Here is a 19,363-nt window from a genome sequence, read left to right as displayed (position 1 = left end):
ACAGTAAAAGTAAACTGTTGGAAAATTTGAAATGGCAAATAAGCATAATCATAAATGGCAGCTATATGCAAGAAACACCTATCTAAACAAAGCTATAGCAATTGAGAAAATGAAAATTAAATGGGAAGAGTAGAGGGAGCTAGCTACATCAATATAAATTTCTTGGTTTTGGAATTAAGCACAAAGCTACACAAAGGGCTATCTTTGCTCTGCCAACCCCGAGTATCGAAACCCAGTTTCTTGCAGTGTAAGTCTACAGACATGCTGTTGTGCCACTTGGGAGCACCAGTATAGGTGGCACAATGCTATTGGTGGAGAGTATATGTACATATTCAAAAATAGTAAAATATTGATGGTGTTTTGAGCACAAACATTTTTTTAGTAATGTTTAGAAAGCAGAAAGAAAATATTTTTGGGTGAGGGGGATAATATAATACTAGAAACTCTATTTTTAGGAAATTATTTTCACTGACAATCAGTTAAGATTGCTCATTTCTTTAGTGTAAAAGAATCCTCCATTGCATAAATGTTCTTTTTTTTTCAAAATAATTTTAGATCACTATTAGAATATAACTGACTTACAATGAGCAATCACAAAGGAGGGTAAATTGCATATTTTTCATCATGTATTGGATAGAAACTTTTAATACAAATTTGTTATTTAAAGCACACTAACAATGCAAATGAGTAACACAAGTTAAGAATTATACAGATTCTGCTATAAAATATTTAAAACTAACTTTCAATTGGAACACCAGTATATCACAATGCATGTTATGTTTAGACTGATGCATTCTGTTTCTAAGTGTTCAATATGAATATTACATTATAATAATAAAAAATCATAGCCAAAGAGTTTACAGTAATCTACAAGAAAAATTATTTTAATAAAAATTATTTCAAAATCTAAAGAAACTTTTAGATTTACTTATGCCCCCTTATTTTGTATACAAATACTTAAAACTGTATCATATAATTGAATAAGAAATGTACAAACCCACTGTAATCTGTTAATGTCAGTAGATTGTCTGCTGTATCATTAGCATATGACAAAGGAGTACCATAGTTCCGAGTGTCATCAGTTTTCATCCACATGCACATGGCCACATGGTCTAATGTCTGGCGTAGATCTTCTAACTGTACAAAGTCCAGTGTGCCAGCAAGTGGGAAATGAAGAAAGAAATCTCCTGAAAGCTCTATAAAAGTGTTCAACAGAATCAGTACCTTAAATGAAGGAAAAAAAATGTTGCATTATATTAAGAAATTATTGATAATATATACATTTAGTTGCTTGATGTAAATACATGAAGTAAAATATTATATGATGTTTTCCAATAGCCACTAGTTATCACTTGGGAATGTAGATTTAGTAATACTTGAGGCAATATAAATAAAAATAATCAAACATTATTTTACAAAATGTGTTCTATAAACAATTTTACTATCAGTAGTGTGAAGGTAATATGTCCTCACTAATAAATAAACAGTAAAACCTGTCTAAGGCAGAATTGCACGTAACCAAGTAAAATTTCCAATGTAAGCAGGTTTTCCAACTTAGACAGTGAACATGCATTTCCTTAATTATATATAATTTTTGAGTGGAATGTTATACTTGCTTGACTACACAAAATTTAATCAAATTTATTTGAAGAAAGTGTCCAATTTCAACTTTTATTTTTTTTAATGGGCTTTCTTATGCGGTTAAAAGAGAATACCAATTCATGAAGTTCATTTTACCCCTTCATTTTTACTTACAATTTGATAGTGTTAATAACTTAACACTTGCAATGAAGTAGGAATTTCTATTTCCTCACTATCTTTTCCATTTTGTTCATCTTCTGAATCTCTCACACTGTTACTATCTGGCGATTCTATTATAGATTTTAAATCAGTGTCATCAGTTTCTGTTAAAACATTCTTGTCAACATTCACAAAACTTTACCCATTCACAAAATCATCTGCATCAATCTTTTCAATCAGAGTTGAGATTTCACAAAAATTGTCACAACAAACAACTTCTCCACAATCTCTGCCATTATCAAGAATAAATCCACAGTTTCGAAAGAACTTTATTATGCATTCATCTTTTATACATTTGATTGAATGACTTAAAAATGCAATTGCATCTGAAAAGTCAATTTTCATGGTCATTTCAGATGTTCTCTTACAGTTGTACATGTTTGCAATAATATGCTGAAGAATCAATTTTCTGTATTTCAATTTTATACACTGTATAATTCCATTATCTAGTGGATCTAGAACTGATGTTGTACATGGAGGTAGAAAGACTAAACAAACATTTGAAAGTTGGACTTTTGGGTGACAAGCTGCATTATCTAGAAAAAGTAGAATATTCCTATTTTCTTGTTCCATTCTTTTGGTTAATTTGTTCAAAAATTTCTCAAATATAGCACTCATCATCCACGCTTTATTATTTGCTTTTCATTCTACAGAAAGTTGATTCTTCCTTAAATTTTTGAAACTACAGGTTTTTACTTTTACTTTTACCTATTACCCATGGTGTCTTTAGTTTTCCATAAGCAAATGCAACAAAAAGTACAGTCAATCATTCTTTTGAATAGTGACCTCTGGAACAATGACAGCAGAAAAAAGAACAGAATATATTTAACCAATACTTACTGCAATAAAATGTCCAAGAATTTATTAATATTTAAACAAATTATTAATTACACAAGAATTTATTAATATTTAAAGAAATTATTAATTAAACAAGAATTTATTAATATTTAAAGAAATTAGAAATTAATATTTAATCAAAAACATTTTTTCTGCCTTATTCAGGTTCTAATCCTACTTGTTGATAGATGAAGTAGGTGAAAGATAGTTTTCCATCCCCGTTATGCAGGTTCCGCCATATAGGGGCCTATTATAAGAGAAATCTTAAGATAATGCTGCAAAATTTTGATATTTCTGGCTTGTACAGGTTTCTGCCCTATGCAGTTTCCAGCTTAGACAGGTTTTACTGTATTAGGTTTTCAGGTTCAGTAGTATGAGGGTTAAACATTCAACAGTTTATGCTATGGATTATAAATCCTATTTTCCTGGAAAAAGTTCACCTTATTTAGCACCCATAGATGTTTTTCATAGTTTTATCATGTGCTTTGAGATCACACAAATAAGAAATATTTGTCTTATGGTTACAATTGATGTATTAAGAAAAACATACAGCAGGTACTGTAAAATCAGAAGAGGTATGTGTTATAAAAGGTCTCATGTTTCACTGAATTAAATGTAGGAAAATTAGGAATACTTATTATTAAAGTTAGAATTTCACTTCTGAAACTAGTAAAAAATATCAAAAGTATGATTTGAAGAATTTAATTTCTACATCATGCTTTTTTATATGCATCTTACAACATTAAAACTCTCTTTAAACTAAAACATTGTGCTCGTGCTCATATCTACAAGCACACAATATGTTTCGGAAAAGAGCAAGGAATTATTTCAGTTATGCTGATTTGGTAAATAACTGAGTACAACATATGTAGAAATAAACACAGAAAATATGTCTATAAAATAATCTAAGAAATAAAAATATATTAACAGACAAAAGGTAAATGTTATCTTAAAATATGTGACTGAAATATATAAATAATAATCCATAAATTATTGTACACTGCAAACTTCAAATAAAATTTCACTCAAAACATCACAAAATAAATGATGAGCTTAGTCTGATCACTGAGAATGAATTAAATGACAAACATAACTACAGAGTTACTGAAAACAGCAGGCAATGCTTATCAAAAATTACTTTCTGAATATTTCTATAAATTGCTCTAGTGATAGATGATTTAAACCTTATAAACACCATGTGCATAGGTGGAGGTCTAAGTGTGCATGCCACAACTTTAACAGTGTCATTAAACATGGTATTATGTACTTGATATCAGAGCAATCAACTATACATGTTATCCTACATTGCTGATGTAGTGATAGCTCATGTTGGAGGCGAGCCATAGCCACATACACTATATAGTACACTAAAAAGAAACTGCAGTTTTAAATTTCAAAGCTTCTTAAAGATCTGCAAGGGCAATATGAAAACTCTGTGATGGATAAAAGTATTTTTATTCTTCACATGAAGAACATTATACACTTAAACTTGTCAAAGTTTGAGTAAGACTGATATCATCAATTCACAGGCATTTCTGAAGTAAAAATATTGTTCTAATACATCTGATTTTTTATAGAACAGACTTGTAAATTTTACTGGAAGTCTGTCAAATTTTTTGTAGATATTAGTAAGTTCAGGTATATAGTCAACAATCTACATCCAGTATGAGGTCAGTCAACTGAACTAACTCAATATATCTTTAGATAAAAGCATAGGTAAAAAGACATGAAAAAATAATTCATTCAAAATATCATGGCAAATACCTTGAGAATCAACCTCGTTGATTCATTTTTAGTGATTAATGGGCTAATAAAAACTGTACATCTTATACTTTCTTTTAATTGGGCTTGTGCATGTTCAAAGCATTAAATAACAGTTACAAACAGTTAAAAATACTTTGTTTTCTTGTGACTAAACATACTGTTATGAATTTTCTTTCTTTTAAACAATTTACTACAAACTTATATTCCAGAAAAGATCAGATCAAAATAATAACAAAACTATCTTTTCAAATGCAGAAGGCTAATTGAGACATAAATACTACAGGCCAATGATACGGTTACTTTTAGTTAAAGTTTGGTAGTGTAAGTAACATCCAATAATGTTTATTGACATAGTGGTCATTCACAGTGGTGAAGAAAGGAGTTGCAAAGTGCTTGGCTAGATATGCAGATTTTACAATGAGAGACTGTAAGTATAAGGAAATGCAAAAAAGGCCAGATCAATCTAGGATGGTCTAGGAGCATGCCCTCCAGGTAAAACAATATAATAATAAAACACATCACTAGAATTGTCACAACAAACAACTTCTCATCTCTGACATTATCAAGAATAAATCCATAGTTTATTATTACACTGCCTTCAATTACAATTACAATGCCTCAGACTCATATATCATACATTAATGTAATTCATACTTATCTATTACTAGTAAACGTTTTTGATCTACAAGATTAACTTTTGACTATCCATTATTTACAAAGTTACTAAAAAGCAATAAACCTACCTGAACTACATTATACTGAAAATTTATACAAGCACAAGCAGTGGTGGAACTACAAATTTTATATTGCGTAATATGTAAATTATTTATAAAATAGTGAATACTGTGAAAACATTCTGCAACTTATATTTACAAATTTTATTTTAAATAGAATAAACATTAAAATGTTTTTTCTCACATTGCCCTCTCATGTTATATCAAGACTTTAAACATTTTATGTATTGATCATTAATATTGGAATAGGTGGGTTTTATCTGACATATTAAGTTAACTCTAGAAAAATCATATTGAGAATTGCTGTTCATCATAACTATACTGCAAACAACTTATGATCTCCTGGTATGAAAACTGCACAGGTCTTTACTTTGAGAGCATACACACATTTTGCACCAGGGTTTAAGATGTTTCAGGCAAATTTTCTGCATCAGATTCATGATTTGCTACCCAGTAAGATTATAGGATATGTTTGTGTGAAATTAAATATGTCACTAACAGTAAAATGTAAAGTGGAATACAAAGTTTTTATGTTATTACAGCTGCTACCTAGTAGATTAAAATAAGTTATAACTGAGTAAGTAATTAACATGACTATACTGTATTTTACAGCATGATACCATTTATTATTTTAACAGTTATTTTTCAAGTTCACCTGAGAACTTCTTTAATGATGTGTCACTTTGACTTTAACTAAAATATGTGTTATATTGTATCATATTTTTTCAACTTTGCAGCTGTTTCTCTTTTAGTAGTTTTTAAAAACAACAAAAATTGCATTACCCACCTGTTTCACACAGCTGGCCAGAGAAGGAAGGTGCACACAGACATGTAAATCCTGCAATTTGGTCTAAACAAGTAGCTCCATTCATACATGGCTGAGATAAACACTCATTGGTGTCTTTTTCACAGAAAGTTCCATGAAAGCCTGGCAGACACTCACAACTATAAAATTGATGTCATAAAAGACATATATAACCTTGAGAAAAATTACAGTACAGCAAAACAAAAACATTTAACTAATTTACAAAACCACTTTCAAACTTTTAACATACTAACAAAGCCTAAGAAATATATATAATTATATTAAATTTATTTTAAATATATTTTATTTCTAGTCCTAATTTGTATCACTTTTAGAAAACTTACTAAAACTAAATGTCAACTATAAACTCTCTCAATTAGGCATAAGATACTAAAAACTATCCACCTTTCAAATTTATAATACAAATGAACCCAGATGATGGTACACTTAACGTCATGTACATATCATGATGAAACAATACAAATTATAAAATAATGAATATTCAAACTTTATTTTAAAATACAACATGTGGATTGAATTAACAAAACCATAAGTAAAATAAGTTAAAATTTTCCTATACTGTAAATGTATTTCCAACAGGTACTTTCTTCCTCTCACAAGAGTAGCTATTCTCATTCAATGCTGCCCTCTATATGCATTTTTTTTAATGCATGTCATGAGCCTTCTGCTTCTTCCTATTGGAATTAAATGATTCCAGCAAGTCTTTCACGCAAATCACCTTGCATCACTTCTTCCCCAATAGAATTGTAACATATTCCACTGATGACATGCATGATGATGTACATAAGAGACATGTAATCACTGAATTCCAATATGGTGAACAGAAGGCTTGTGGCATCTGTAAATAATAAATCTGCATATAGAGGAAGCACTGGACAAGAATAGCTAATCTTTTGGAAGAGGGAAGTACCATATCATAATTTTAACATACAGGGTGACAAAAAGTAATAGAATTTTATATCAATATGTAATAAATAAATGTATTTCCTGATGGCATTTTCTATCCAGTAATACACAATAAATAGAAACATAAAAAATAAAGTAGCAGCTAAATCTTTTTTATTTATTAATAACAATTTTTCTTGTCACCTATCTGAAGTAATTAAAGAAGACAAAATAGCATTTATGATAATATATCAGAGTTCTAACACTTTTGAACCATTTTGTACATCTGTTATGTTTGACAAATTATGACAACTTTTTATATACATCATTTCACTAAAATACAATAATGTTAACTTCAACAAATTTAATGTCATACCTAGTCAAAACAATAATGTTTCTTTATTTGCAATAACTCAAAACAGATATTGTGGAAAGCATAGTACAATTGGTTTGATTGGTTATTTCACAAAACTTGATTTGATAAAGCCCCTTATAGTATATTAAAATATTTTATATACTTACTATAGTAGGTAACATAACTGTATAAAATTTCAAAAACGTTTCAGTAAACCACACAACAAAATAAAGTTTACAAGCATATCCTACTACTATTACCACTCTGGTTGGTTGGTAGTTTGGTTGACATTTATCAGTACAATGCAACTAGGGTATCTGATAAAAAGTATAAAAGTAAAATTAGCATAAACTGTGCAAATAAAGCAGTTTAAAGCAAAACAATGTCCAAAATTTGGTCAAGAGATATAAACAGTATTAAAAAAACACAATGGCCTGTAAAAAGTTAAAAATATAAGGAGGTTGGAGAGTGTCACCATGCCAATAACACTATCCAATGTAAGAGGTAAGTCCAGAGAAAAGACATGTCAAAAATGATGCAATTGTTCAAGGTTGTAACAATATGACAGTATAAATGTGGGCTACTGTGACTTGATGGATCAGTATTAGATAAAAGCAAACAATGAATTACAAACTATGACCAATGCATGGCCTATTTAGAACATTTTCCTTCTGATCCTAACAGAGACAAGACAGCCAAAGAACAACAGAAGATTTGATCTGAAAAAGCTTGTTACAATGTTGCTCACTCCAAATCAACTGCCAACTGGCAAGTAATCTAGCCTTAAATACTTGACTGTAGTCAATCTGATAGATAAGCATGGCTGTAATGGCATCAAAGCAAATGGAATTAGGCACAGTGTCAGTGAGCTCATTCCTGTGAATACCTGAAGTGATGAGGCATCCCAAGAAACTGGACATAGATAGAAGATAAAGAAAAATAGGCAACTCCTTTTTGAATATTGATGAGAACAGGATGATAACTAATGAAAAGTGGTTCCAGGGTCAGAAGAGAGTTAAGTGAGTCAGTGTAAACAGTACAATCTGTGTACTGCATAGCTTCCAAATGATCTAGGGCAACAGAAATGGCATACAACTCAGTAGTGAACACAGAAAATGTAAAGGGGATCCTTAAGACACAACAAACCATGAAAAACCACACACTGCAACCTGATTTTGAGCTATCTGTATAAATAGGGATAGAAAATTGGTGTGAAAGATGTTTGGCAAAGAGAAGACTGTACTTCTAGTAAGGAGTATTTGCTTTTTTCAAATGGCTCAGAGAAAGGTCACAGGTGAGGATGGTAATAAGCCACGATGGGATGAACTGATCATCAGAGGCAGCAACATCATCCAATGACACACCCAATTCAGCCAGCTGTGCCTTCCTTCTGTGCTTTTTCCCTATAAACAGTCTGCCATTCTTCCCTTTGGACTTTATATCCAGGCATATAAAACCAGGACCTTGGCCTCAGTGATGCTGGACCCCATTCACCATCTGGGGCTTCAATTCTGCATTGGAGCTTTCCACACTTCTGCAGTCCAGAATTTATACACTGAGTCCCATAAACCTCCTGGCAGAACCACAGACTAGAGACCAATAGTTCAATTTGAAGCAATTTAGGGCATGATAGATCTTGAGCACAAAACATTAATCCACTCCTCAAGAGGTGGAAGAGAAGACACAGTGGATATTCAGTGCTCTCGTATACTTAAGTAGTTGCTTGATGTGAAAAATGAAAGTCAGCTTATGATAAAACATAAGCCCCAAGAACTTTGCCTCAGGGACCACAGGAAAAACAACATTACCAAGACTCAGCTCAGAATCAGGATTTATACCCCATTGGCAGCAAAAGTGCATTCAACTGGTTTTAGAAAAAATAAAAGGTAAAACCATTTGCTGTGGTTCACTTCAACAAGTGATTGAGAACAGATTGAAGCTACTGCTCAATAAACTTCATAATTGATAACTGACACAAGATGTGGAGGTCGCCAACAAAGAGTCCGTTTGCAACCGGAGAAGCAAGCTGTGTATGATAGGATTAATCTTGATACTGAGGGACCCCAAGGTTCTGTTGAAAGGAATAGTGTCAAAACACACACAAGTTAGGAATCGCCTGTCCAGTAAAAGGTTCAGAAGTAAAATAGGTTAATTGCCACATAAGCCAAAGAAGCAGAAGTCCCGCAAAATATTGTACCTCCATGTGGTGTCATAAGCATTCTCGAGGTCAAAAAACACTAATACAAGATGGTCACCCTTGAGGAAGGCTTCTCTGATCAATGTTGCAAGCCTAATCAAGTGATTCATTATCAATGAAATATACACTAGATGGGTTAGAGGACATTAGAAGAGCATTAACCATTCTCTCTATCACCTGAAAAAGAAGCTAGTCAAAACAACTGGACAATTTTTAGAAGGAATCTTGGGATCCTTCCCAGGCTTAGAGAAAGGGAGCATAATAGCCCAGTGCAAGCAACAGAAGAAAACATTATCCTATCAGATCTAGTTTAAAACTACCAGAATAACAAGAGGCAGAAGAAAGATGGTGCAGCAACTCATAGTGAGCATCATCAAGTTCAATTCATGAAAAAGAAGATTTAATTCTACCATTATAAAGGGGTGATTATAGTCATAGAGACAATAAGCTTTCGCAAAGAGCTGATCACTCTGCTTCAGATTTGATGGCCAAGAAAGCAGGGAAGAAAGAGAAAATTGCGTACTCTGGGCATCAACAACATCCTGGCTATTAGAGAGTAAGATGAAAAGTGGATGAGAAGTAAACATCTCACCAACCTATGATTTTGGAAGTGGTGGTAGAAGAGATGCTAGTTATGAACTTAATCAAAGATGACTTTTGGCTTTGATGTCTAACCTGCCATGGATGGACACGAGGTCCACAGGAGGGCAATGTGATTCAAATAGTTGGACACCTGTGAAAGGTACCCAGGCCCATTTTTGCACTTTCCATTGCTGCTGTCAGTCAAATGTCAACCATGGATAAGGATACCATGTAAAACACATTGAGGTTTAAGAAACAGACTGAGCAGCTGCTTGGATGATACAATCAGTCACTGCCACCATGCAGTCATATATAGATGACCAACAGAAATTACAGGATCAAGTTTTGAGAAAGTTGTGAAAGAAGGCTAGTTGGCATGGTCCAAATTTCACCAAGACATACAGGTAAATTTGCATCGATTCACAGCTCATCTCCCTCAAAATGATCGGAAAATAATCAGTGTCATGTGAGTCATTGTCAACCCTCCAAGAAAAGTAAGAGAAAAATGAAGGGGAGCAGATAGAGATGAATGGAAGTAAAAGACTGACTAAATGCATGAAAATAATTATAAGAACCAGCATTAAAGAGAGAGAAAGGTTGTGATCTGAAAGCATATGTTCTACAGAACCATCACTCTCATCAATATTAGTACTACCCCCGAGGGAGCTGTGTATTTTAAATTCTTCCAGAATTGAAAAAGAGAGATGGGAACTGTTCAGTGAGAGCAGTAAGGTCTGTTTGATCATAAGTCTCAACAGGAGACAGGTATTAGAGAAAAACAATAATGATATGATCCAAGAAAACATTGATTGTTATGACCTTCAAGGGTGTATTGAACTGTAAAGATAGAATGGGCACTGCTGGCCAACTAACAGTCCTATCTATCCATGTACTCATCCATCACACAACCTGATATTCTGGTATAAAGAAATCTGTCAAAAGGTAACTGTATTGGCAGGTTTCAGAAATGTTACCTGTAAGAAAGGCACACAAAACGATATGAATCAATCAAAGCCTTAATGTTATTCAGATTAGAAAGGAAGCTTTAATAATTCCTCTGTATCAAAATAGTCATTTTTATTTAGATGGAGAAGAACTGGGTGGATTCTGTCCTGGGTCAAGGGGACAGATCTCTCTCAGTAGATGTAGATTCCAGTGACTGAAAGCATGAACAAATAATCATTCTACATCTCATGGTCAAAAAGGTGGACCAGAACAAACCCCAGAACCCAGGATTGAAGGAAGTGGACCTGAATAGTCACTGGAAGGAATGGTGGGAACAGAGACAAGACTAGATGTTGACTTGTAAAGTCATTTATCCATAGAGGGCAAAAGACTCTTTACATGGGTTGAGAATGACTTTGTTGAAGGTATGGAAAGATGTGTATGCACTCCAGCTGTAGCAGTGAAAAATAGTGCAGCAGCATATATCCAAGATGGATTTGTGGACAATAACTTCTGAGCCTCAGGTAATAAATGTTAACTATTTTCAAAAGCTGTATCTCTTTCTCCTCCACTCACCTAGGGCAAGAATGAAAGTAAGAGAGGTAGGAACTACTATGGTTAACACAGTATGATTCAAGTTTGCACTTGTAGGCATCATGGCCTTTGCCAGCAGACAAGCATACTTCAAACAGCATGACATGATGCCTTTGAATGTTTCAATTGCTAGCACTGGAAACATCAGACAGTGTTAAACATGTATGGCTATATATTACAGTTCAAATAACCTGTCTTGACAAAGGCAGGTTGATGTGGCATTGTAAACATTAAAATTAAGACTCTGGTTGGCAGTACAATTCCATCCTAGTAAGTGGAGATACAGCACACAGCATAACTGCCTTGGCTGGAGAAACCAGTGAGGATCTCTAACTCGGGGATGTTCTTCAAATCCCTCTCATGCTTTGAAAGTAATTCAAAGTAGCATGGGTATATATATTCTCAATGGCCTTAGAATTCAGGAGGAGTTCATTGTGTTTTAGAGTAGATGTTTCCACTAAGACATCCCCAGAACATAGCTTTTAACAGACTTAGGAGAGCTAATAAGCCTCTCTAATCTCTTCTGAATGCCTACTGACATCATCCACCATGGAGTCGAGTAAAGGTATGTACTACAGTACCAAACAAGGACTCTGCAGCAATGTCAGGGTTTTGCAAACACTATATCCAAACACCAGCATCAGACATAATTCCACAACGCCCATTTAGAATGCCTAACAATAGTATTCGATTGACCCTAGCCTAACTAGACCAGCTGACTGACACTGAAGGGACCATACCAAAGCAACCTGTCTATCAAAATTCAAGACAAAAGTAGTGTTTTAGGGTTGGACCCCTCAACCCCCAGGATTATTTCCTCCTCTCCCAAGAAAGATAAACTGAAAATACAGAACCATCCTTAAAAGGTCCCCTCACCATGTAGTCATCCAAATCGAGGGACTACCGCTATGAGTTAAGGTTATTAACATCACTGCATATCTATCCAAAGCTAAATGAACAGCATTTGTTGTGTGGAAAACTTCAGTTTTAATAAACAAACACACATATATCATAAATCTCAATTTTTCAAAGATTTATATTTCCAGAATTTTTAGGGAAACATAAGAGTATTAGAATACTCCTTTCACGTGACACATTGAGACATAATGTGACACTTACAGACTTACTGAATTAATAAAATTATGCATATTTCTAAAAAAATGTTTACTGTTTTTTTTGTTTGTTTGTAGTTTAGCACAAAACTACACAATGGGCTATCTCTGATCTGCCCACCACAGATGTCAAAAACCTGGTTTCTGGCATCATAAATTCTTAGACATACTTGTATACCACTGGGGGCTTTTACTGTTTATGCCATTGCCTAATGGCAGCAGAGCAAATTTTATTGTGAAAAATTATTGAATGATCATAAAATATATTATGAAAAATATAAATGCCTTTACAGGAAGAAATAACATTTATTAATTTCTGTATCATTCTTTTTTTTGTCACTAACTAGCTGCAAGTTATGAGTATTTATGATAATTTTTATACCATTTTCAAATGTTTGTGTGTATTATCTTATAGCAAAGCCACATCAGGCTATCTGCTGTGTCCACTGAGGGGAATCAAACTCCTGATTTTAGTGTTATAAATTCATAGACTTAGCAATGTTCCAATTTGGGATCCTTTATCAAATATATCAAAAATTCATATGAAGCCAAATCTATACTTCAACTCACAACTTTTACTGAATTACCCCACTTTCAGAGAATTCCTTCCCTAATCAGAAATCCTAGACAAAGGTAAATGAAAATATAAAATCAGGTTTCTTGTTTATCTGCTAAATAATTCAGAAGGATAAATCAGAAGAGTAAATGTTACATATTTTTCAAATCATAGGTTCAATGAGTGAAATAAAAAAAATTAAAACACTATAGATAAAATTTGTGTGCCAATACTTAGTTTGAATGATTCAGCCAGTAAAATGGTCACTTCATTTTATTCTTTCTTATGTAATTTGACCAAAATTAATAATCATAGCACTATGTAACACAAATTTTGTTCCTGGATAGTATGTGCTATTTCTTAATTAGTTATGTTCTAAAAGTATAGAAAATGGCCATTATTCCCTTCAAACTTTGCTTTTGTGACCTGGATAATGAAATTTAGAAATTAACCTATTTTTCTATGCAAAAAACGGGCAAATTTGCACATTTTCATTTACATAAGGTCTGAATAAAACAACGTATGAATCAAGATTTACATGTATTTATACCAAAGTTATACAAAAATGTATAAAAGTGAGTAGTTTTTTGAGATTTACAACTGTAATGTAAATCACTTTCACGTATCAGTCCCCAAATATGGTCTCCCATCATGTTTTCATTATACGCTCCTTGGTAGTGGCATTCAAAGTCCAGTATATCTTGGTTGAAGCACTCATCTTGTTCCTCTCAGTATGCTCCCATGTTCTCAAATTTATCAAGATATGAACTTTCAGGGTCATCCTGCAGTCCATTTTGCCATAGTTCTTCACCAGAGCCTCAACTAGTTACACATAATTTTCGACCTTGTTATTGCCCAAGAAGCCCCGAACCACTGCGACAAAGCTGCCCCAAGCTTTTTTTTCCTTCTTACTGAGCTTCTTGGGGAATTCTGTGCACTCCAGGATCTTTTTTATTAGTGGTCCAATGAAGACATCAGCTTTGATCTTTGCCTCAGACAGCTTAGGGAAGAAGTTCAAAGGTACTTGAAGGCTGCAGACTCCTTATCAAGATGTGTGACAAATTGTTTCAAGAGACCCAATTTTATTGCAATGGTGGAAACAACACCTTCTGGAGATCCACTAGTGGCTCACACTTGATATTGTGCCTCACCACAGAGAGCTTGGTCCATTGTGGCCAGAGCTTCCTGTTGTTGTGCACTGCAGTGTCCCTGCTGTCCTAAAGGCAAAGATAACAGGGAAACTTGGTAAAGCCTTCTTAGAGACCCATCAAGAATGCCACCATTTTGAAGTTTCTGATAACCTCCCAGTCATACTCATCATACTTCAAGGCTTCTAGCAAGGTCTTGATGCTGTTGTATTCCTCTTTGAGGTGCACTGAATGAGCCAGGGGAAGAGACAGATACTTATTCCCATGATAGAGTGGCACAGCTTTGAGGCTTCTGGATGTGTCTGAAAAATGCTTGCAGCTTCTTGATGCCATCTTTGATAAAATCAGATAGGTCTATGTGTTCACTTAGGCAGCTAGAACTAAACTAGAACTAGGTGAGCCCCTACATATATATTACTATGGAAAGTTCTAGAAAAATCTCATAAGTTCTACAACATTCTAGAAAGTTCTTGAAAATTCTTGTAAGTTCAAGAAAATTCCCTATCAGCTACTCAGCACTGAATCTACCTGGAATGTTCTGAAAAATGGGTAAATTTGAAAATTTCATTATCCAGGTCACAAAAGCAAAGTTTGAAGAGAAAAATAGGTGTTTTCCATTTACTTTAGGCAGAAGCAATTGGGAAATAACACTTTCTGCCCAGGAACAAGAAAAAGTAAAAATTTTGTTACATAGTGTAATCTAACACCTTTGAAAACATAACCTATATACAAATAAAGTGGATTAAGTATAGTTTTAATAATCTTTTTAAAACCTGCTTTCTGAAGTTTAAGTACTCTACAAAGAGCTCCATAAACTTTCTTCCTTCTATAGTATTGTTATTCGATAAAGCATTATTTCAACTGATGACACTTCCTAATTTTTCATTAGGGCCTTGCAGTGCAAAGCTCATACATTTCAGCATCAAGCCATTACCTATTTTAAATGGGATATTCGAAGTTCACAACAACCCCACAGACAAGCAAGTGGTTAACTAGAAAGAATTTCAGAAGATAGTCATTAGTGGTCAGGTGTTACACAATCACCAATGAGAGATCTCATACCTAGATCTCAAACACCCTATTTGAATAAACACTTGGTATCATTACAGTTATGTTAAAATCAACCTAGACAGAAAGTGTAGAGACTGGATACAGAATAAATCAGAATATGCCTCTTAGTAGCTATTTGAAGAATATGTAATTTATATCACTTGCCACCATAACAACAGATAGTTCATATATCACAGATAACGGAAGAGCTCGTTATGCTCTCATCATCTCATGCAGCAGCAATATTCTGTAGAAAACTAATAAAGCATTCAAGCTTTTCATGGGCAGCACAAAAATGTAACTGGAAACTATAAAGGAAGAGCCCCTCTAGATTGCTGAAAGCAGCAAAAATACAAATAGACAGTACCATCAATATAACTCTCAGGCTGTTAATTATGAATAAAATTCAGAGCAGTTGATATCCAGACAGATGATAGAAAGCAAAGCAAAAGTATGGTAAGAACATCAATTGGATATATGTACCAGACCATGTAAGGATAAAGCTAAGTGAGGAAACTGACAAGTTTGAAAGAGAAGCCATATAATCACATTCATCATAACCCAGTTAGCAGTCTCTCAACTTCCTTTGCATTAGTTTGGGAAAATCAGTAACCACAGTAGGCTTTCATTTACTTTCTAAGAGAGTAAGACAGCTGAAAAAGAAAGTACAGTAAGGTACAACTGAAATAAGCAAAATATAGGGAATTAACAAAACTATGTACAGCCACTAAGCAATTAGTAACACCGTTTCATAATTTTAAGTAATCACAAAAGTTATTATACATTTCTTGTTTTGTTGTAATGGTTATGTTTACACCAGTCATAATGTGGTTTCAATGGTTATGTTTATACCACTGACTGGCATTTCAAGCTAGTGCTTTTTGAAAGATCATAATGATAGAAAACACCTTAGTCTCAGATACCATTTACGTTTTATTCTTTTTCCAATTTTATTTAATATATTTAATTTTAAAGAGGTAACTCTAAGACAATGACACCAATTTAGAATAATTTAAGTAACTAATCAGTTTATCCTAAATTTTACCTAAAGTTTCCAATCCCATCTATACAAGTGGCATTATTTTTACAAGGTAACAGAGCACAATCATCAATATTTATTTCACAGTTTTGGCCACTGTATCCATGATGACACTCACAACTGTAGTTAGCTATCATGTCATGACAAACAGCTCCATTCTGACAGGGACTACTCATACATTCATCAATGTTGTACTGACACAATGGTCCTGAAAGAAAATAATTAATATTGTATATTTAGTATGTGAAAATATTACTAATTTCTTTCATATTTGATAATTTAAAACATTTGTTTGTTTGCTGTTAAGCACAAAGTTATAACTCTACCCACCAGGAACAAATAAACCCACATTTAAGCATTATAAGCCCTCAGTCTTAACACGTACTACCTCTTAAAGTGTACATTTCACATTAACATAAACTTTGACTTTAACATTCAGAGTTGTGGCATAATATATGGTTTGAAACTTTAGAAATTTTGAAAACTAAACTTGAAACAATAAAAGTCAAAGACAGCTCTTATCACTCAAATACTTTATCAAGCCTTCCTTCAAATGCCCATAAATTTACTACATCTAATCCAATGAAAAACAAAGGTGTTAGAAAATTAAAACAGTTGAAATTGACTTCTACCCTCCCAAAGTTGACATTTTCCAACAATCACCAACAAGAGATCTCATACCTAGATCTCAAGCACCCTATTTGAATAAACACTTGGTGTCATTATAGTTATGTTAAAATCAACCTAGACAGAATGGGAAGTGTAAGGGGAGATATCAATTGAAATAAATTTTCAGTATTGGAAGATGTCAACTTCCAATATAACAAGGAAACTCCATTCAAATGCAGCTAGAAACCCATGCTAAAGTGCTGAAGGGACCAGTGCAATATTTACCTAGGAGAGCTCTCTTTGGGAATGTTCCAAAGGAATGCCATAAAGTGCAACAGTATCTTGAGTGAAACAATATAGGGGCTCACATGTGTAAGACCACACTTTGTCTGTTCCAGGCTACACTTTTTGTCTGGAAGTATCACTAAAACAGGCAGAAAATACAAGAGAAGTTCAGAACTTGCATCAAGCTTACAATGAAAAAGAAATGGCCAAATGACAGAGAGTGTGAAGGATTATCCACATGCCAGCCTGAACAATCTTTTAAAACAAAAGCAATGGAGATAAGCAGCCAAAAGAATGCATAAGGTGACAGACTTGTTGGGATGACATCTGGAATCACTAACATGAATCCTCTTCCCCAGTGAATAATATGGTAAACAAATAAGCTGATAAAGCCAATCAGAGAGGAAAATAAGAGAAAAAACATAAGTTGAAAAAGTAATTCAATGAATTAAGAGACCAGACAGTGAAGGGTATCAGGAAACAACCAAGAAAGTAAACAGAAATAAAAGGCAGAAAGACACATGTGGACATGTAGTCTCCCTCACAAGCTGCAGACATCTGAGGGATAAAAGTACTATCAGGATGGAAAATGGTATAGATGTGATGAAAGAAAATACACAAAGAACTGATGGCATGTATGTCAGAACATCAATGACAACAAGTGAAAGGATGAGGAAATAGGCTTTAAGGAATATATGACATAAGGAACAGGAAGCCAAAGGATCCCATGGAGGTAGGGTAAGGATTTGGTGAATAACAATAGGACACAGAATGGTGATGGAGATGAAAGGAATGAAAGAGCATTGTAAGGGAAAGAAAGGAAAAACATATTGGGAAACTGTAAAAAGAGCCATCAGATAATCAGCAATAACTAAAGCTAATAAACTATAGCTGAAGATTCCAGTGGTATAAACAGGCAGATTGGGAACAGTAGGATGAGAAGTTGGTTGGAGTTTAATGGTACAGAGTAATAGGGTGATATGCATTAAACAGATGAGAAAAGAGCAAACCAACCTTTGTAAAAAAAGTAGGAATCGTTTCATGCTAAAATTTGTGATTTCTGTTTGTTTGTATTTTTATATTGTTATTGAAGTTCCAGAAAAGGTAAAACCAAAACGGAGTTTAAAAGGCCAATGGCTAATTAAAAGCTATAAATACAGTCAAGACAGAAAGACTCATAATCATCAATGGCACCATTCAAAGTCAATCATAAATTCTGGGTGTAAACATGTCTAAAGTGCTACTGCCACTCATAGTCATAATGACAGCACAACAGAAAAATCTAGGATATTGTGATGTGAGTGTCACAAAGGCCACAGAATGGTGCATCAATGCTGGATAAAAAAAACTGATGGTTTAAAAAAACTGTGACCCATGCAGAGCCTTGTCAAGACAATTTCCTCATTACAATCCCTATGAAAACCTGAAAGCCAAAAAAGCTTGATGGAATGTTCTTCATACCTGAGTGACTGCCAAGTAGCATGTAGTCAAGCCTTTATTATAGGATCACACTCCAGGTACAGAACAGACCCAGCCACAATGGCAGTAGAGCAAACAGACTTAGCTGTTGTATCAAGAGCTCACTCCCAAAAGCTGACATTGCCCAGTATCCATAAAACTGGATATGAACAGATGACAATGCAAACTGGGTCAGGGAGCTCAAAATGTCAAGAATAACAGGGTGAGAAATCATGTGAAGCAATTCCAGAGTCTGTAGAGAGCTAACAGAGTCCGTGTAAACAATACAGTCAAAGTACTGGTTAGCTGTTCCATGATCAAGAGCAAGAGCAATGGCATAAGACTCAACAGTGAACACAGAAACTGTAAAGTCTGTGCACAACCATCGAGCCTTGACATACCATGGCAGAGCCAATAGAAGTACCTGACTTTGAACCAAATCTGTATATATAGCTACAGATGAATAGTTCAAGATATATTCAGTAAAGAGAAAGTGGTACTTGCAGTCTAAAGTAACCACCTTCTTTAGGTAACTCAGAGAAAGATCATATGTGGGAATGGTAACATGCCATGGAGGAATGGGCCAA

At 33.9% G+C, this 19,363-nt stretch overlaps 1 protein-coding gene across 3 annotated transcripts in view; it reads right to left on the bottom strand.

Annotated features, from left to right (window-relative positions):
• LOC143244792 (sushi, von Willebrand factor type A, EGF and pentraxin domain-containing protein 1-like) overlaps nucleotides 1–19,363 on the bottom strand; it is a 164,771-nt gene that overhangs the window by 102,680 nt on the left and 42,728 nt on the right. For all 3 annotated transcript variants that reach the window (XM_076490120.1, XM_076490119.1, XM_076490121.1), the window contains 3 exons: nucleotides 16,431–16,632; nucleotides 5,923–6,080; nucleotides 998–1,196 (listed from right to left, as the gene is read on the bottom strand). In XM_076490120.1, the coding sequence (XP_076346235.1) occupies nucleotides 998–1,196; nucleotides 5,923–6,080; nucleotides 16,431–16,632 (559 nt within the window). The remainder of the gene's footprint in view (nucleotides 1–997; nucleotides 1,197–5,922; nucleotides 6,081–16,430; nucleotides 16,633–19,363) is intronic.

Source organism: Tachypleus tridentatus, chromosome 2 (genome assembly GCF_004210375.1).
Source record: "Tachypleus tridentatus isolate NWPU-2018 chromosome 2, ASM421037v1, whole genome shotgun sequence".
NCBI classification, from domain to species: Eukaryota; Metazoa; Arthropoda; class Merostomata; order Xiphosura; family Limulidae; genus Tachypleus; species Tachypleus tridentatus.
This window is presented reverse-complemented; position numbering and strand designations above follow the sequence as displayed.